At 38.6% G+C, this 21,332-nt stretch overlaps 2 protein-coding genes across 2 annotated transcripts; both read right to left on the bottom strand.

Moving 5' to 3' along the window:
- Positions 1–4,963: 4,963 nt before the first annotated feature.
- On the bottom strand, positions 4,964–5,736 carry LOC115921456. Its single transcript, XM_030978951.1, has 2 exons — positions 5,471–5,736; positions 4,964–5,128 (listed from the first exon to the last, which is right to left on the bottom strand). The coding sequence occupies exons 1-2, from the start codon at positions 5,732–5,734 to the stop codon at positions 4,994–4,996; spliced, it is 399 nt and encodes a 132-aa protein (XP_030834811.1). The 5' UTR covers positions 5,735–5,736; the 3' UTR covers positions 4,964–4,993.
- Positions 5,737–8,450: 2,714 nt separating this feature from the next.
- On the bottom strand, positions 8,451–20,791 carry LOC589618 (deleted in malignant brain tumors 1 protein-like). The gene is made up of 6 exons (XM_030978399.1): positions 20,599–20,791; positions 19,015–19,347; positions 11,948–12,280; positions 11,249–11,482; positions 9,637–9,951; positions 8,451–8,767 (listed from the first exon to the last, which is right to left on the bottom strand). Exons 1-6 carry the CDS (start codon positions 20,789–20,791, stop codon positions 8,451–8,453), a joined length of 1,725 nt encoding a protein of 574 aa, XP_030834259.1.
- Between the last annotated feature and the right edge of the window lie 541 nt (positions 20,792–21,332).

Below are 21,332 nucleotides of genomic sequence, written 5' to 3' on the forward strand. Positions count from 1 at the left end.
CAGGCACTGGACGTCCGCATGTTGGACCAGGAGGATGCCCAGCACAACCTCATCCCTGGAGCTTGGAGAACTGCCGCCATCACTGTGAGAAAGTCCTGCGATGCCGCCCTGCTTTTATAGGTGGCAAGTGGCGCCGAATGGCGGGAAATCAGGTGGCATTTGGCGCGAAGTAGTCACCAATCGGGTGCCGTTTGGCTCGCGTAGTGGCGCAAACAAGGGGCCCCTTGGCACCAAGTGGCGCCATGTGGCGCGAAATCCCATTGGCGCATCTTGGCGCGCGCCATTACATTCCAGTGGATTCCAATAGGCGGATTGTTTGCGCCAAAGGGCGATATGTTCGCGCCATTTGGTGCCACTTGGCGGACACTTGGCGCTGATTGCTCGATGCAAGTGGTGCGACGAAAATTTCAAACATTTTGAAATTTTCTTGCCGCCACATTCAAATTTGGTGCCGTTAGGGGCCACCACGAGCCAGTTGGGAGGCAGTTTGAGCCACTACACGCCACTAGGCACCTTATTGGCGACACTAGGCGCCAAAGTAAATTGCATTGGCGCAAACTGGCGCCAACTGGCGCCGGCCCAGTGGACTCCTAGCATAAGTTTCAATGGTCGTCACATAGTGCGTGTATCCACTGTAGGGTACAATGTGATTTTTTTCTTAAACGTGGGTCACAATGAATTGTGATAAAAACGCACTTGTCGCATGTGTATTCTAATAATATTGATTTTGTATCCGTTACTTCAAGCATTCAATACCATATTCTGATCAGCAGTGACGTCTGTAACTCGCTCATTGACTGTGGCATAGTCCAAAGACAGATCAAGGTGACCAAGCTGCAATAAGAAAAAGATAAGTGTGTTATTGAATGGGTGTTAAACTAAATGCTAATGCTATTCAGATCCCATGTGATCTATTCTCTTTTTGTAATAAATAGTTTGTCTGTTTATTCGTGCTTCTTTCTCTAAATTTTCAACATTGTTAAATGAAACATATGTTCATCTTTCCATCTCTTTGACAGACAGAGCGAATGGATCAGTTTCGATAAGTAGATATAAATATACGTGTATATAAATATATTGTATACGTACATGTATTTATTAATAGTTTATGCATGTATGTATGTGTGTAAGGGGTTATTATGTAGGTGTAAATAACCAGTGATGTAATTTATAAAGTATATGAATGACATCCAATTTCGGAGAAACTGGCTCTTGGAAAAGAAAAAAAATTTGAAGGTGTTCGTTGAAGTGTGGGCACTGTAGGTGAATCCTGTAAATAGAGAGTTTTTAAGGTATAGGATATATCAAAAGAAAATATATTGCCAATTTATACCTGAGCAGATGATGAACAAAGATTTGAGGAAATGTTGCGTTGCTTATCGACTGTGGCATACTCCACTGACGGATCCAGAGGCCCACTCTACAGAAAAGAATAAAACATGGTTTAATGTGACGCCCCATCGTCTTCTAGTTTAAAGTACACAATCAAAACAGTATCTATTTCTGCCATTTAAGACTAAGATTTCTTAGTTCACTACTTGCTTTCAAATAGCACAGCCAAGTATGTTATTACATGGCAAAGTAAGTATATGCCAGTGTTCTTCATACTTGGGAAATAAAGCACGAACCAAATATCATTTGGGGGTCATCTCCTGGCCGTGATATTCTCTTAAATACCTTCGCTTGTATCACAATATTGATAAAGATAATTGCCATAATCTAACAAAATAAGGAACTCTTAAAATTAGGATGGCAAGAGTAACTCCAGCGGCGCATACAGGAGTATTTCCTATTCAAAGAGGGTAACAGGAGGTACATAGTCAGTTTTACTGGCTATCACACAGAAAACATATCCACCTTGGGGTGCATTGTGATATTTTTCTTAAATCTGGTTCACAATGAATTTTAATAGAAATGCACGTGTCGCATTCGTATTCTAATAATTATGTTTAACCCTTTACTTCACACATTCAATACCATATTCTGTTGAGCAGTCACGTCTGTAACTCGCTCGCTGACTGTGGCATAGTCCAGAGACAGATCGAGGAGACCAAGCTGCAATAAGAAGAAGATAAGTGTGTTATTGAATGGGTGTTAAAACTAAATGATAGGGCTATTCAGATGCCATGTGATCTCTTTTTGCTATGAGTAGTTTGTCTGTTTATTTGTTGCTGTTTTTCTCCATCATTTTCGACATTGTTAAATGGAGCATATGTTTATCCATCCCTCTCTCTCTGATAGAGAAATAAAAATCGAGAGTACAGCTGCGAGAGATAATCGACAAGTTTTGATAAGTAATTATAAATATATGTGTTTTTTCTATATGATCAATATATTATATGCATATATATATATATATATATATTTACATAATAGTATATGCATATCTATTTAGTTTTTAGATATTGCTATTTAATACCTGGGCAGAAGATGAACCAAGATTTGATGAAATGCTGCGTTGTTTATTGACCGTAGCATATTCCACTGACGGATCCAGAGGCCCACTCTACAGAAATGAATAAAACATGGTATAATGTGACGCCCCATCGTCTTCTAGTTTAAAGTGCACCATCAAAACAGTATCTATTTCTGCCATTTTAGACTAAGATTTCTTAGTTCACTACTTGCTTTCAAATAGCACAGCCAAGTATGTTATTATATGGCAAAGTAAGTATATGCCAATGTTCTTCATACTTGGGAAATAAAGCACGATCCAAATATCATGTGGGGGTCATCTCCTGGCCATGATATTCTCTTAAATACCTTCGCTTGTATCACAATATTGATAAAGATAATTACCATAATCTAACAAAATAAGGAACTCTTAAAATTAGGATGGCAAGAGTAACTCCAGCGGCGCATACAGGATCAACTTCCTTTTCCAGCAGGGTAACAGGAGGTACATAGTACGTTTTACTGGCGATCACACAGAAAACATATCCACCTTGGGGTGCATTGTGATATTTTTCTTAAATCTGGTTCACAATGAATTTTAATAGAAATGCACGTGTCGCATTCGTATTCTAATAATTATGTTTAACCCGTAACTTCACACATTCAATACCATATTCTGTTGAGCAGTCACGTCTATAACTCGCTCGTTGACTGTGGCATAGTCCATAGACAGATCGAGGAGACCAAGCTGCGATAAGAAGAAGATAAGTGTGTTATTGAATGGGTGTTAGAACTAAATGATAATGCTATTCAGATTCCATATGAAATCTTTTTGCAATAAGTAGTTTGTCTGTTTATGTTTGTTGCAGTTTTTCTTCGTTTTTAATAGTGTTAAATGGAACATATGTTCATCTTTCCATCTCTCTGATCGAGAAAGAAAAAGCGAGAGAGAGAGGGAGAGAGAGAGAGAATCGATAAGGTTTGATAAGTAAATATAAAATAAATGTGAATATACCTCAATAATATATGTATGTCTATCTATTTATATATATATTACATTTCCTATATAGATACTGATGTGTGATTGGTCAAAATGCTGTCACATGGCCATCGAAACAAGGATGAGAAGCGTTATATTTTCCAACATGACGCAAATTACGTCATACCTCTGAATATAACGCCGTTATATCCAGAGGCATGACGTAATTTAAGTAATCCCTCAAGCACACACTACAAATTCAATTCACTACACACCTACACCGCTGCTTCACACACAAATACACGCTTTAATTGCATGCAGCGCGAAATATGAAATTGCAACAAATTTGTTTCGCTTCTCTTGGTGAAGAAGAATTGGACTAAAAATAATGGATGAAAAAGATTCTCGTTCTACTGAGAAAGTCATCAATGTAGCTGAGAATGTGCTGAAAGCTTACACTACAGCGAACACAAAGGATTTACATTTTTTTTAAAGAAATAATTTAATCTATATAGCAACTGAACTGAGTAAGTTTCAATCTTCGATCATGTTTATGCGGAGGTTTGTGAATTGAATAGTAAGCGTCTTTGATAACACTGCTATTAATAGACCTCTATGGATTGCAGAGACATTTTTAAAAGGTGAGTGCTTTCGGTTTCGACATTGTAAATGACCTACAGCACCATTCACTTCGGCTAGCGTTCATCCCGCTATCCAGCTATTAGTCATAGTCATACTACAATTTAATAGTACAGGACCAGGACCTGGCTCAAGTACTGCAGCTCTCGTGCGGGTAAAAGTTCACACATATGAAAGATTATGAGACTGCATCGTGTTTTGTATCGAATACAAGTCACCATAATATAACAGATATTGACTTTTTCCTTCGGGAACAATATCACATTTCATTTTCTTTTATATGGAGCTATATTTTTGTCTCGGAATATATTTTTCCTCAGCGCTACGCGCTTTGGAAAAATATAATATAATGTCCCTCGACAAAGATATAACTCCCTCGAGGATCTCAAATGTTATATTGCCCCTCTATAGGCAGTCAATATCTGTAAAATATGTTATGCATGTAATATGTTAGGGGGTATTATGTGTGTGTAAATTACCACTGATGTTATTTATTCAATATATGGACAATCTCTAATTAAGGACAAACTGGGTCTTTAAACAAAGTGTATTTGAAGGTGTTTTTTCAAGTGTGGCCATTGTGGGTGTATCCTGTTAATAGAGAGTTTCTAACATATAGGATATATCAAAAGAAAAGATATTGTCTATTAATACCTGAGCAGATGATGAACAGAGATTTGAAGAAATGTTGCGTTGTTTATTGACTGTGCCATACTCCACTGACGGATCCAGAGGCCCTCTCTACAGATTAAAAAAAAGACATAGTATGATGTGACACCCCATCTTCTTCCGGTTTAAAGTACATAATAACAAAAAGCAAAATGTATATGTAAACAGCCAGTGATGTTATATATACAATATATGAATGATCTCCAATGGCTGATGTGAGTATTTACTACATTACCTAATAATATATTTTGATAGACCGTTGCAAATCCAAGCCTCAAGTACTTACAAAAGAAAGATTATTGCCAGGTTTCATTAGGTAGTAATATTAATACTACTTACCGACGCCGAAGAGATATCTAGATCTAGTGTGTGCTTGTCTGCCCGGTATTTTCCTGATCGCGACTTTTTGTTTACTACAGCATACTCAACATCTGGATTCACCGGAACCTGAAAATATCCAAATATGGTATTACAGCGATAACAAGAATTATATTTTGTTTGGCGAGGGAAAGAAACATTTCATTTTTCTGTTTGATATAAAATAAATAACGGAATTTTGTTTTTCTTGAGGTTTATGTTATTCCAAGTAAATGGGACACTATGGGGTTTATTATGGGTTTTTTTTAGAGCACAATTCCTTAAAACACGTTCCACGAGGTGGAAATATGAACTGGTACATGTCGGAAAGAATTTCTCAAACCTGTGTGTTTCTTTAATTCCGTAGACATTTTGTTTTAAAGATAGAAATACGTTTTATGTATCGATGACAAGAAGAAGAAGAAGCATTACCGTTTTGACCCTTGTACAAGGGTTGGACCTGGCTCCCATGGTCCTGTTCTGATCTCTCTCGAGAGTATCATCCACAGGAGACACGAGTGACTGAAGCGGAATCCGGTCCTGGCTTCTCTGAGCCATACGGCGATTGGTTTGAGTCACTTGGGATGCAACTGGTGAATGGTGAATAGATGGGTCAGCTATGATGGTTGGGATAGAGGGAAGAGCTCCTCGCCCATGCTCCGTCGGTTGTGTACCTGGTCCTTGAATGTTGTCCATTTCTATAGGAACTATTCCTGTAAGTATTATACACAAATAAATAACTTAAATACATGGCAAATATAGACAGTTGGCCTTTAAAGAGAGGTTTGACATACGAATGATTTTTGTTTGAATATTTATATATATATATATATATATATATATATATATATATATTCGACAAATATGTTATGGGCCAACCACGACAAAATGTCGTACGATCCGTTGGGACATGGGATTTATCTAAAACAAAGCACAATAATCCCTCCCGATCAAACTGTGTGCAAATTTGCTTGCAATGAAAGAAAAAGGAAAACCCTATACTTCGTTTATTACTGTTACAATGATTATAATTCGTGTTTCTCCATGTGTAGTCATCAACATTTTCAATGTTTATATTCTCTTATATTCCGACAACCATTTCATTCCTTTGATGTTGTCACAATATTCTTATATGTTAAAGGTAATACAAAGTTTTGGTATGGGATCATGAATTTGGTTTAAATGAACATATTGGAAGCATATGCGATTTTACAATATTCCATGATCGTTGTTGCGGTAGAAATCGAGTCAAAAGGGATGAAATTTTAAATACTAAACTCTTTATGTTGTATAGCTCCCTCCCAAGACAGATATTACTTTAACCTTAAAACAATTATATTAACAACAATTGACCAATTTGCTATTTCCGTTTGGAAATTATATATCACAACTGCATATTCTGAGATTTTCGTGGTCGCAGCTACCATGGAATGGCCCTAGGCGCTAATTGAAATATTTGAAATTTACCGGGAGCACCGGTAAATTTTTTATTATTCAATTTCTAGAAAGCAGAAGTGTTTTAGGGGCTAAATTTTCTAGTGCTTATAATACATCCACAGGGGCATCCAAATATATCAAAAAACATCAAATTTTAAAAATCTCCCAAAACTTTGCATTTCTTTTAAGTGCTTTTATAATGACAAAATTATAACCCATTTTCTTTTTTCTGCACCTCCAAAAGACGAATAAGAAAACAATGACAAACATGATGATAAAAACCGTGGCTCCTACAGCGTACATTTCGAATGGCACCGAATCTGCAGAGAAAAGAAAAATACTTTAAGAGCTAATGAGGATCTATTCAATTGAAATAATTGTGTCATATTATAAACAATTATCACGCCGAGTTTCCCAAATACATAATCGTCAACCAAGGGCATACCGGCAAATGTAAACTTACTTTGACAACTTTAGTGATAACAAGTACAGTATGTATTTATTTCATTATCTTTTAAATACCTCTTATTAGTATCATACTGTTAAATTATTGTACTGATACATGTATAGTCATGCCTCAAAATTACAGCACAATTGATTGATATGTATTTACATACCAAACCATATCAAACTCCCCTACTTTCAGTCAAGTATTTCATTGTATTATGTAGTTCGGTAGGTTTATTTTACTAACTGTTTATTTATCAGATATCAATGATAGTGTAAAGATATGGAAAAGGTTCTTGTAGTTTATATTTAGCAAAGCAATCTCACATACAAAATCACTATCAAGTGTCGTCTGCTCCGCCGATTGCCGTCTGCTATATACGCTCAAGGCACATATTTATCTGTGGACTGTGATGTAGACAGTTTACTGCAGATTCATGATTAGCCATCTGACACACATACAATTACCACACACACGAACACGCTCACTTCCCCTGCCCAATACACCATTTCCGCATACCCGGTTCACACACTTTACCCAATGGCACACCCTGCAACATAGTGGAACATTCTACGAAATTGACAATTTTCCTGCAAAATAGACTCCTTGAATCATGTAAGACGTAATTTAACCTATTTTGATGACTTAAATGCATGCCAAGATTACAATGGCTGCGTTTCCATACAGAAATAAAACTAGTTTACGATTAGAAATAGTCATTTTTTCGATATTTTCACAAAATATATTTGCCGCCTCATACAATATGACGTCATTGACAGCTGATTGGCTAGTTTGGTAGTGACGTCGAACTAGCTACGTTTGTGCTGGTATTGGTCCAGCGAGCGAAAATGAGACAACCGGAGCAATATGTTTATATTAACTATTCATACATTTTGATACTTATACATTTCTAGAAAGACAACATTAATATAAACTTATACCTTCTAATGTACATATAAATCCGGAAAAAACAGAAAGTAACTTAGCTGTAAAAGACTTGGGAGAGCCAATTAAAGATTAAGAATCCTGGATATTTCATACCCCCAAAATAGATTTGAAAATGTCAAAGTGATATACTTTAACGACTGCTAAAGGATAATCCATGAAGAACAAAACGATTTCGTTCATGAAATGTTATCAAATTTTCCGATAGGAAATAAATAATTATTGAATCCATCTTACCTAGAAATCCGGTGGTACTAGCCACGGTTGTAATTGCAGGGTGGTCTGTAGATGATAGATATAATGAACCAAATAAAAGAAAGAAAGGTCTAAGTTTCTTGTCTGTTATCAACATTTGATCGAATTATGTTGTGGCCACATTCAGTGCATTTATTTTAATCAGCTTCGAAATCAATTAAGAGATGTCAATAGTATCGCAGATCACTGGGACTGTATTTTGACACCCAAATAATTTAGTTCTTATCATGTAACAACTGAATGTGCTTTTCATTTAAATTATGTGATGATGTCGGTAGGAGAGAAGTGTAAGTTAACGTTTACAGGTGACAAGTGGACATTCGTGTTTTATTCCTTACCATTGAGTACGTTGAAGTATTCTTCTGAGCAAAACCCTGGGCATAGAGAGGTCTTTGATACACAGCAAGACAGAGAGCTTACGTTTAAATCAGGCTTGTAGCTAGCCAGATGTAACGCTCCGGCATTTTCCCAAGAAGCATTCGTATTTTCATTTCCTTTCCCGTCCAGGTAAGATGTGGTGAAGAAGAGTGATGACGATGCCAGATTGAAGTTACTGGTATTGGTTCGACAGCTCAATGCACTGTAACCACCGACGGTAGATCCCAAGGAGTCGTTTCTGACGATTGCAAGATGTTGAACACATACTGTGAAAGAAGGGGAAAAAATTAAAAATGTAATTCAATTTGATTTCACATAATCAATCAAAAATAGAAAACATATACATATACATTATACATTGTCACATCACAATAATATAATATATGTATATATATTTGTAAAACAATATAATAGTTGCTTGGTAGGTAGTAGCCAGACAGAAAGTGACCTTTATAAGCTGCCGACTTAAAGAAGATATGGAATTTAACAATAAATATAATAAGAAAATTACAGGGACATGACAAAATACAATATAATATATCAAAAATAAATAGAGTAACAGGTTCAAGTTAGATTAATATTTTGCAGGAATAACTGTTTTGAACCTGCTTTTAAAAACATTAGGTGATTTAGATTCTTTGAGGGAAGCGGATTCCAGGTGACAGGTCCATGGTACAATATAATTTTTTGTTAAACATTGTGTACGCATATGCGGCAAGTGCAAATCTTTTTGTCTGCATTTACATAAATCCATTTTAGGTAAACGTTTGTGGCAAGACATAGACATTCATCAAGAAGAAAAAAGTTTTTGCACAAACAGTATTAATAAATAAATAAAATGTTACATTCATATAACATGTTACGTAATACACTTCAATGTGCTTAACATTAAATACAATAATACATAAATATTTCAATGCATAGGACAAATACTTGACATAAACTTTACAAAACTAAAATTTTCTATGAATAATGACATTAAATTAACAATATATTACATTATAATACGGCTAAGAGTACAGTTAAGCATAGTACGATAAGAAAATATGTAACTGCAATCTATATAATACACGTTGTACGTGAATTAGTAAAATTCTCAATTCAAAAGTAAAAGAAAGTGAATAAAAAAACATACCTTCTACTTGTAATGTAATCGAGGTATTAATATTTCCTCGTGCTTCATACGTGTTCTCTATTCGACATGTTAGAATGGTTCCATTTTGACTCGCTCTTGGGGTAAATGACAATGCACGGCCACCGTTGTGTGGCTCACTCTCATGGCATCCATGGGAAGAAAGATCAGAACAATTGGGATACCACTGGAGGTACACTGATGTATCATTGGCTAGGCATCTTATCGTTGTATTAACATCAACTCTGACCTTGAGAAAGCTGGAGTTGATTGCTGTCCCTTCGTTCTCGTGTATAAGGGTTAAACCCACTGGTGGCTCTGTGACGGGAGAAAAACCGTAATCATTTAAAAGATGTAACCCATGTTACCCCACATAAAAAACGCATTGGCCTGCTTTTCAAAGTTTACATTTGATGGTAGCCAATGCATTTATATACTAATTTTCGTCTAGGAGTATCAATGTCCTAAAATAGATATTTTGAAAGGCTAGATGTGTGAGTTTCACTGCAGGGGATTTACTTTCGTCACTTTAGTTGTATTTTTAATTGACCTGTACAGTAACAATCCGAAATTCGACATTTAATCCATTCAAGGGAGAAAAGGGAGTAAAGTATGTCATGGACAACAATACTAGAGAGATATATGTCAGAAGTGACCATGCCAAAGGTAAAATTTGTACAGGTATTCAGATCTAGTAAAGAATCTACTCAAATTGTTGATGGATTTTATTTACCATCTGACCATTAATTCAAATTTTGATGAAATCTTTCCATGCTTTAAATTGATTGACTACAGAGACAATTCGTGAAAGCTGTTTTTCGTTTATATGATGCAGTGTATTTAAGAGGACCTGGTAAGATAAACCAGCCTTGGTCAAAATATTGTTATTAATACTATGTGCAGAAGTGATGTTTACCTCGATGAGCAACACGCATGCAGGAGACGCCGGCATCTTCCTTGTGCCCGCAATTATGGAGTCCGATCCAATGATTGCAATCTATGAGACTGGTTTCTGTCCCAATACACTGAGCACCTTCCAGCAAGACTTCACCAGAACCTTGGCCAAATCTTGCTTGGGGTAGAGCAGCTAATGCCCAATCAAATCCTAATTGTATACGTACAGTGTGCGTGATTGGTTTTGACCGCTGGGTGTGTGTTTTGTCATATATCAATTACGAATATTATTTTGAATATGGCATGGAAGCGAGTGAAAAGAAAGTAACTGAAGTCTTATCATTATTCTTCATTTCTTACCTTTTGCACTGACTTCAACTTAATTGGTAAATGCTTTAAATTATATACTGTCTTTGATTCCGTTGTCCGGTATACGCGTATTCATGTTTAATGTGAATTTTGGTGAGAAGGTTCTTTTGGAATATTGGAATAAAGCTATCCATACACAACATTAGTGTAAGCAATTCATTCTGTCCATTGTGTCCATTTTTAGGTCAATTTGAATAGTTAAATAAAAAAATGAACACTTGATGCAATAAGCAAAATAAATAGCGAGGCATTGTACCTCCTAACAGACATGTGACCCCAGCGTCTTCTTTATGTTGGCAGTTGTGCACTCCGAACCCTAGATGTGCGCAGTCCGCAAGATTGTCTTCCGTACCATCGCACCCGACAAGAGACAGAAAGATTTCACCGGACCCCTCGCCAAACTGTGCTGAACCTGGTGCAGCTAAGGTGTCACCAAATCCCAGCATTCTGCAAACGACCTTTGCATCTAGCAAATCCCAGCCATCGTCGCAAACTGTTCCCCAGGTGCCGCTGTACCTGATCTCCACTCTGCCTTCAGAACTGTTGAATCCACCCACGAGCCGAACTCCCTCAGAGTTTGGATGAGCTAGAACGAAATGAAAACAAAATTGTTTAGTATGTCATTCCCCATCATGTTTTAGTTAAGTCGAAACTGAGAGGCTTACTGGAAGCGTGGCTTGTAATGGTAAGCCCCTTTTTATTCATTGCCGTAGACAAGTTTGATTTATTTTAAAATGATTTCTTAAACCACAATATTGTTCCCTTCATTTCATAGGCCGGGAGCAAATTGAGGGATACACTAGATGAGTTATTCACAATTTTCAGTGTCATTATTAACGTTTCGATATCATTTATTATTAATTAAAAAGAACATACAGTTTATTTATAAAACTACGAACCTTGGCCTTGCTAGTAAACATAGTTTATGCCTTGGTCTTTAAGGCTTGAGCCTTGACTGCAGCACTCATATAGGCCTATATAATGTTTAAGCAAAGAATTATGGGAGCATTTTATAGAAGTTGATTAAAAATGTAGCTTTTTAAAAACATACCTCCTGAATAACAAATTACGCCGGCATTGCCACCATAAGCACAGTAATTGTAATCTCCAATCCCTGGGTGAGCACAGTCAGCTAGGTTGTCTTCTGTTCCGCCACAATTGACATAGGTCAGGAGAATAGCACCAGAGCCCTTACCAAACCTAGCAGATCCAGATGCGGCTAAGGCTCCATCAAATCCCAGCATTCTACAAACCACCCTGGCGTCTCTCAGATCCCACTGCTCACTACAGATAGTTGCCCAGGATCCACCATGCATGACCTCTACTCTGCCCTCAGCATCGTTAGACCCGCCGACAAGACGGACTTGAAATGGATTCGGATGAGCTAAAAAAGAGTTTTTAAAAAAGATAATTAGTTTGTACCAGTGTAAGGATATGATATTTACACGCGGCTCAGACTACTTTTGTGGAAATGATTACAGTGCTATAAATGTTCATTTTGTTCAGTATTATTATTAGCGTTTCGATAACATTCATGAAAAAAATAAACACCAGACAAGTTTATTTCTAAAACTACGAACATTTCTTTTGAAATGTGATAAACCATGACAAATCATAACTATGTTGTACTGCATTAGCCTCAAGGCGCCTTCCTTTCTCTCTTTGTCTTGGCCTTTAGGATTCAAAGCGTTGTATTTTCTTTTAGCAAACCCAAGGCAATTCAAATTCAGTTTTAGTTTTTTGTCAAGTAAATTTTTTAATGTAATTTGGATGCTTTGTCTGATAACAGTTTGTTATTAAGGCACTACCGATTGCACATGCAGGTGAACATACAAGATCAAGAAAAATGCTTAAAAATGTTTTTTTTTTAATGTAAGGAGTCGCTATTCATAATACGAAATGAGGTGCGCTATTCATAATAGGAGAAGAGGGTCGCTATTCATAAAAGGAGTAGAGGGTCGCTATTCATAATAGAAGAAGAGGGTCGCTATTCATAATACGAAATGAGGTTCGCTATTCATAATAGAAGAGGGTCGCTATTCATAGTAGGAGAAGAGGGTCGTTATTCACAATAGGAGAAGAGGGTCGCTATTCATAATACGAAATGAGGTTCGCTATTCATAATAGGAGAAGAGGGTCGCTATTCATAATAGGAGAAGAGGGTCGCTATTCATAATAGGAGAAGAGGGTCGCGATTCATAATACGAAATGAGGTTCGCTATTCATAATAGGAGAAGAGGGTCGCTATTCATAATAGGAGAAGAGGGTCGCTATTTATTAAAGGAGTAGAGGGTTGCTATTCATAATAAGAAATGAAGGTCGATATTCATAATACGAAATGAGGGTCGCTTTTCATAAAAGAAGTAGAGGGTCGCTATTCATAATACGAAGTGAGGGTCGCTATTCATAATAGGAGTAGATGGTCGCTATTCAGGATACGAAACGAGGTTCGCTATTCATCATAGGAAAAGAGGGTCGCTATTCATAATACCGAAAAAGTCAAAATGACATAAGCAATAAACTAAATGTTAATAAGAAAGCGACATACTGGATAGAGGACACCCCATGGGTACAGCGTAGGCCGTGGCTGGGGCGTAGGCCGGGGTTGGGGTTGGCCACATGGTCCCAAACATTTGAAGAAAATATTTATTGAAAACTCACATTTCTGAAGAAAAAAAAAGCCGTGCCCCAATAATGAACGTGTCCCATCATTCCGGTCACCAGCCCCCCCCCCCCCCCCCAAGTAAGCCCGACCCCGCTGCGCCATTCTGCCCACCCTCCCGGCAGTATTCCCTTGGTACATGTACGTATTAGCGACAATTCTCGTCCAAGTAGTTCATAGATGGCGTTGCCTGTGTGTGTTTAAGGGTGGGGGCTGTGGAGTTGTATCAGTGTTGCCTTCGAGCGACAGAGAGAGAGGGTTGTAGGGACTTAAGTTAAATACCATATTCAAGCTTTTCGTAAATATACAATGCCGAACGACATATTTTCCATATAAGTAAGGAAGTTGGATATTCAGAATCAGATTTTTTTTAACCGTAAGACATTATGCGAACGGTTGCATCCCCTGTATTATGTATTTAAAAAAAAATTATTTTACTTTTTAGCTTTGATAATTATAGACATCCCCATAATCTAGCTAATATATTTCCCCCGCTCCAGCGGTGAAAACAAGAAGGAAAACACACATAATCCTATCGTCATTTGTCCCGCTCGTGGGAAATCTTGCCCCAACACACTGCCCCCCTCCCGACTAAGCTTATCGTGGCTACGCCACTGGCAAATTATCATAGCCATTTAAGGACTTAGTTTGCTATTTTAAGAAACTAGTAATTGTTTATACGAAAATAATATTTGTTTAAAAAGTAACTTTTAGTAGGACTTATGGAACTACAAATTATATAGCCTTAGTCAGATCCAGGTACACAGAAGCTCTTCAATTTCAGCCAATGAAGAGTTTCAAGATTTCAGTTTTCCATGAATTATCATGCCTCAGGATACTAATAATCATATTAATTAACCTAACTTGATTTATCAAAAAACTTGATCTCCTGAAACTTTCCTAACATCGAAAACAAACGGAGTTTGACCGGACCATTAGCCTATACACTGTGAAAAAGTTGGGCAATATTGTTTAAATTGGCGTGGGGTCCAGGGGCAAGTGAGGATCAAGGAAGCTCTGGTGTTTTAAGCATTAAAATAAGGTCAGATGAAGTTCCAGGGGCCCGCCTAAGGGCCTTTGGTGGGGTCTGCATACTCCCGGAAGCTCGGGGGTTTTAGGCATTTAATTACGGTCAGATGAGCATATTTTGATACCTCATTTGTGAAACCGGCAGGTCACCTTTCTTTCTTTATATTTCCCTATTAACATACTTTTTCAAAAAGATGTATGTGTGTGTGTGTGGGGGGGGGGGGGGGAGGGGGGTTCAAACCATGACACGTTAGCTACTAAAGTAGCATATTTTTTGCACGAGTATAAATTTTGGAATTAGTCACTTTTCAACAAACGCATACAAAAGTATGATTTACAAAAAGGTGAACAAAATCTCGGAAACTTGGAAAATCGTTTTATTTCAGCAACATTTGTAAATCACTGGTATCGAATTAAAAATAAACCACGTTTCAAAGTTGGGGGCAACTACCCCCAAGCCCTCCTCTCTCTCTCTCTCTCTCTCTCTCTCTCTTACTCCCGCCCTTCTTCTCTTAGGCCCTCTCTCTCTCTCTCTCCTCTTTTTCATTCCCCGTTTCTTTTCTTTCCTTTTCCTATTTTTGTCCCTTTCTCCTTTTCTTTATTTTCCTTTCTTTCCTCTCCTTCCTTGTTTTCTTTTTTTCTCTTTCTCGGTTTTTCCCTTTTTTCTCTTTCCTTTCTTTCCCATCTTTTCCTTTTCTTGTTTTCTCTCTCTTCCTTTCCCTCTCATTCCCCCCTCCCCCTTTTCTCATCCCCCCCCCCCCCGACAGCAGCGCAATTTTACCGACAATATCCCGACAGGTGGGAGGGGGGGGTGTCGCACCCCCACATCCTCCCCCTTTAGCGACGCCCCTGCCTATACCGGTCATTTTTCGTACCGTTTACCGTCTGTACATCCAGGCGCGGATCCAGGGGGCTAGGTGGCAAATGCTCCCCCCGCCCACCGCCCCCCCCCCCCCCAAAATAAAGGAGAGAGAAAGAGAGAGAAGGAAAAGAAGGGAAAGGTAAAGAGGAGAGAAAGGAAAGAAAGAAGAGGAAGAAGAAAAGAAATGGGGGAAAAGAAGGTAATCGGGGGGGGGGGTCTTGCCTCCACCCCTTTCCCATACAAAAGAGGAGAAAAAGGTGAAAGAAAAAAGAGGAAAAAGAAAAGTAAAGAAACGAGATGTCAGTTGCGATTTTCCCGCCAACAAGGTTTGGATCGAAAGGCCCTTGCCTCCCCCTCCCCTCAGCAAAAAAAGAGAAGAGAAAGAAAATAAAGAGGTAAAAGATACGTTTTTGCGCCCCTCTCACCCCCCTCCCAAACGAGAACAAACGCCAGAAACGCCACTGGACACCACAGGCATACTCAGCGGCGGATCCAGGGGGCCGAAACGGCCGCGACCCCCCCCCCCCCCCCCCCCCCCCCTATTGGCGGTAAAGGGGTACTTTTCACGCAACAAAGTCCGGCTCGTAATACACAAAAATCCGGCCCGTACTGACTTTACACACCGGAGATAGAGGGGTGCTTTCAAAGAGAGGGAAATGCGTACGCTTACCCTAGATAACACTGAGTGGGAGGGGGGGAGGGGGGGGGGGGTTAGAAAGGTGGAAAGACAAGGAAATGGCGCTTAGTGACAGTTACTTTCGAGCAACGGAATCAAATTTAAACGTTAAAACAGCCCCTGCCCTGCAAAGTCAATTTTGTAATTAATGGTAGGGGGGCCGCTTCACAACTCTTATTTTGCCCTTCATTTGGCTTCAGCTCATATAAACTCGTTTGAGCTTGTATTTGAGTTCATGTTGGTAGTAATCATGGACAGGGCGGCAATCCTGGGCCCGATAGGAGGACACGTCCCCCAGGAAATTTAGAAATATAGCTAGAAAGATATAATTATAGCGGAAAGAACGTTCATATTGGGCTTAGGGATTTCCTAGAGTGCATAATGTCAGCATTCAACATTGCAAAATCTCGCTTGGTCGTTACGCCCCCTCGCCCAGTAACACAAAACTATGATATGACATTCGGCCCACGCTCCCGGCCGTGATTTATCCATGGTTGTTGCAATAGTTGTTGTTCTTTTTCATTTCTACTAAACTTATTGTGTGCTATCACAATCATGATTGTTTCATTTTCCCTTTAAAGCAGGCGCGTAGCCAGAGTCGAGAATGGAACAACGAATCATCTTCTTTCTCTAATAATTTAATGAAACACCAAAGCTTCCACGTTTCGCGCGGGAGGGGGGAAACTGACTTCAGACAAGGATTAAAAGTCGAGAATGGAACAACGAATCATCTTATTTCTCTAATAATTGCATTAAACAATGAAAGGTCAAAGCTTACGCGCTTTGCGCAAGAGGGAGGGGGGGGGGATAGAATTCAGACAAGGATTAATAGTCGAGAATGATACAACAAATCCTCTTCTTGCTCTAATAATTTAATGAAACATCAAAGCTTCCGCGCTTCGCGCCGGAGGGGGTTGGGGAACCAAATTCAGACAAGGAAACAGGGTAGAGAATGGTACAACGAATCGTCTTCTTTCTCTAATAAGTTCATCAAATTATGAAAGGTCAAAGCTTACGCGCTTTGCGTAGGAGGGGGGGGGGGGGGGACTGAATTCAGACAAGAAATAAGAGTCGAGAATGATACAACAAATCGTCATTTTTCTCTAAAACTTAATGAAAGGTCAAGGCGAGGGGGAAAACTGTATTCAGACAAGGATTAAGAGTCGAGAATGGTACAATAAATCGTTTATCTTCTCATTTCTTATTATGAATAGCGACCCTCTACTTTTATTATGCATAGCGAACCTCATTTCGTATCATGAATAGCGACCATCTACTCCTATTATGAATAATGACCCTCATTTCGTATTATGAATATCGACCTTCATTTCGTATTATGAATAGCAACACTCCACCCCTATTATGAATAGCGACCCTCTACTCCTATTATGAATAGCGACCCTCTACTCCTATTATGAATAACGATCCTCATTTCGTATTATGAATTATAGCGACCGTCTAGTCCTATTATGAATAGCGACCCTCTCCTACTATTATGAATAGCGACCCTCTTCTCCTATTATGAATAGCGACCCTCTTCTTCTTCTATTATGAATAGTGACCCTCTACTCCTATTATGAATAGCGACCCTCTTCTTCTATTATGAATAGCGGCCCTCATTTCGTATTATGAATAGCGACCCTCATTTCGTATTATAAATAGCAACCCTCCACTCCTATTATGAATAGCGACCCTCTTCTCCTATTATGAATAGCGACCCTCTACTCCTATTATGAATAGCGATCCTCATTTCGTATTACGAATAGCGACCGTCTACTCCTATTATGAATAGCGACCCTCATCTCGTATTATGAATAGCGACCCTCATTTCGTATTATGAATAGCGACCCTCATCTCGTATTATGAATAGCGACCCTCATTTCGTATTATGAATAGCGACCCTCATCTCGTATTATGAATAGCGACCCTCATTTCGTATTATGAATAGCGACCCTCCACTCCTATTATGAATAGCGATCCTCAGTTCGTATTATGAATAGCGACCCTCTACTCCTATTATGAATAGCTATCCTCAGTTCGTATTATGAATAGCGACCCTCTCCTACTATTATGAATAGCGACCCTCTTTTTCTATTATGAATAGCGACCGTCTACTCCTATTATGAAAAGCGACCCTCATTTCGTATTATGAATAGCGACCCTCTTCTACTATTATGAAAAGCGTCCGTCTACTCCTATTATGAATAGCGACCCTCTTCTACAATTATGATTAGCGAACCTCTTCTCCTATTATGAATAGCGACCCTCTTCTTCTATTATGAATAGCGACCCTCTTCTTCTATTATGAATAGCGACCCTCTACTTCTATTATGAATAGCGACCCTCTTCTCCTATTATGAATAGCGACCCTCTTCATCGATTATGAATAATGACCCTTATGAATGATGATCCTTATGAATAGCGACCCTCATTTTGCATTATGAATAGCGACCCTCATTTCGTATCATGAATAGCGACCCTTATTTCTTATTATGAATAGCGACCCTCTTTCTGTGTTATGAATACCGACCCTTTTGTAATATTATGAATAGGGACCCTTACGAATAACGACCCCGATTTCGTTTTATGAATAGCGACCCTCTTCTAATATTATGAATACCGACCCTCTTCTTTGATTATGAATAGCGGTTCTTATGAACAATGACCCTTATGAATAATGACCCTTTTCTCCAATTATGAAAAGCGGACCTTATGAATAGCGGTCCTTATGAATAGTCGACCTTATGAATAGCGAACCTTATGAATAGCGGTCCTTATGAATATCGATATTGACCCGACTGTAACACTCATATATTTAGTGTTTAAGCAAAGATTGATGGAAGCACATTTATATAAGTTGATTAAAAATATGGCTTTTTAAAAACATACCTCCTGAATAACAAATGACGCCGGCATTGCGACCATAAGCACAGTAATTGTAATCTCCAATCCCTGGGTGAGCACAGTCAGCTAGGTTGTCTTCTGTTCCATCACATTTGACATAGTTCAGGAGAATACGACCAGAGCCCTGACCGAACCTAGCAAATCTCGGTGCGTCCAAGGCTCCATCAAACCCCAGCATTCTACAAACCACCCTCGCGTCTCTCAGATCCCACCAAGTATCACAGATAGTTCCCCAGGATCCATCGTTCAGTACTTCTACTCTGCCTTCAGCATCGTTAGACCCACTGACAAGACGAACTTGGAATGGATTCGGATGAGCTAAAAACAGTTTTTAAAAAAGATAGTTAGTTTGTACCAGTGTAAGGATATAATATTTACACGCGGCTTAAACTACTTTCGTGGAAATGATTACAGTGCGAAAATGTTCATTTTGTTCAGTATTATTATTAGCGTTTCGATATCATTTATGAAAAAAATAACCACAAGACAGTGTATTTCTAAAACTACGAACATTTCTTTTGAAATGTGATAAACCATAACAAATCATAACTATGTTGTAGTGCATTAGCCTCAAGGCGCCTTCTTTTTCTCTTTGTCTTGGCCTTGAGGATTCGAAGCGTTGTATTTTCTTTTAGCAATTCCAAGGCAATTCAAATTCATTATTAGTTTTACTTTTTTTGTCAAGTAAAATTGTAAAAGTAATTTGGATGCTTTGTCTGATAACAGTTTTTTATTAAGGCACTACCAATTGCACATGCAGGTGAACATACAAGATCAAGAAAAATGCCTCTCCTGCTACAAATCCCAAGAGAGCAACAAATGTCCATGTGTCTCGCCTGGCAGAAGAAGTGTTCTGATGTAAAATTGATGTGGCCCCCGTTTATGCTCGTTAATGTCAATACACAAGCCTTTTTTGATAGATAGGGTAATAATCGGGGCAGCGCCAGATAGGGTAATAATCGGGGCAGCGCCAGGAGCGTCACAACGTGACGGACATGTGCGCTATATAAGAAGCCATCATTATTATTATTATTATTACCTCTGTTAATGCTTGCTTTGTTCGCTCCTGATTCTATCCGCCCCTCCCCCCCCCCCCCCACCAGCCTAAGGATAAGTCAAAAATGGCTTTTTTAAATGATATTTAATGTCACCTCTGAAGAAAATTTGTTTTTCACGAATGCTATAATCCCTTGCTACGCCACTGGTTGCTGTATTACTTGCATGAGACCTCTAATTCACTACCTTGGCATACCAATTAAGAAGCCTTAAATTGTACATTGGGCGTAAAAGCAAATAAAAATAAGAAAGGGCATTGAGGGTTTATGAGCAGTGATACATTTTCCGATAATACTAGAATACACTTTCCATTTTTCCCCACGTTATCAATGATTTGTCCTTGGTCTTGGTCTTGGAGTGTATAGCCTTGGCCTTTCAATCCAATATAGTTAATGCCTTGGTATTTAAGGTTTGGGCCTTGCCTGCAGGACTCATATATATAGTATTTAAGCAAAGAGTTATCGAAGCATTTCATAGAGGTTGATTGAAAATATAGCTTTTTAAAAAACATACCTCCTGAATAACAAATGACGCCGACATCAAGACCATGACCACAGTAATTGTAATTTCTAAACCCTGGATTAGCACAGTCAGCTAGGTTGTCTTCTGTTCCTTCACAGTTGACATAGTTCAGAAGAATACGACCAGAGCCTTGACCAAACCTTGCAGATCCTGGTGCGTCCAAGGCTCCATCAAACCCCAGCATTCTACAAACCACCCTCGCGTCTCTCAAATCCCAGCCATCATGACAGACATTTCCCCAGGATCCACTATACAGTACCTCTACTCTGCCTTCAGCATCGTTAGACCCACCGGCAAGACGAACTTGAAATGGCTCAGGGTGGGCTAAGGAGAAGGAAAAAATGCTTTAAATGTTCACACTTCACAGGAGCTCAGATTTGTATGTATTATACAGTTTAATTAAACCAAGAAGTTACGAGGCTAGTAACTTCTTGATTAAACCAACGTGTACGAAATAAGATATGCTTTTAAAATAGCCTGACCGAAATTTAACATTTATTGCTCACAAATCATTCAAGAAACGTAAGAAATGTCCCCCCAAAATGTTCAGACTTGGCGCTTGGCGAGACAAACCACCAGAGAAATACCGCCGTGTAAATGAATGTGGGCAACACAGGTAATACTTTACGTAATTACATAATATATAAATGAATGAACGAATCTTTGCAGTATTAAAGTGAAAGATTTTATTGAGGAACAAAATTGTTATGGTGGTGCCACCGATC

The sequence above is a fragment of the Strongylocentrotus purpuratus genome, unplaced genomic scaffold (genome assembly GCF_000002235.5).
Source record: "Strongylocentrotus purpuratus isolate Spur 01 unplaced genomic scaffold, Spur_5.0 spur5_scaffold_1, whole genome shotgun sequence".
Classification (NCBI taxonomy): domain Eukaryota; kingdom Metazoa; phylum Echinodermata; class Echinoidea; order Camarodonta; family Strongylocentrotidae; genus Strongylocentrotus; species Strongylocentrotus purpuratus.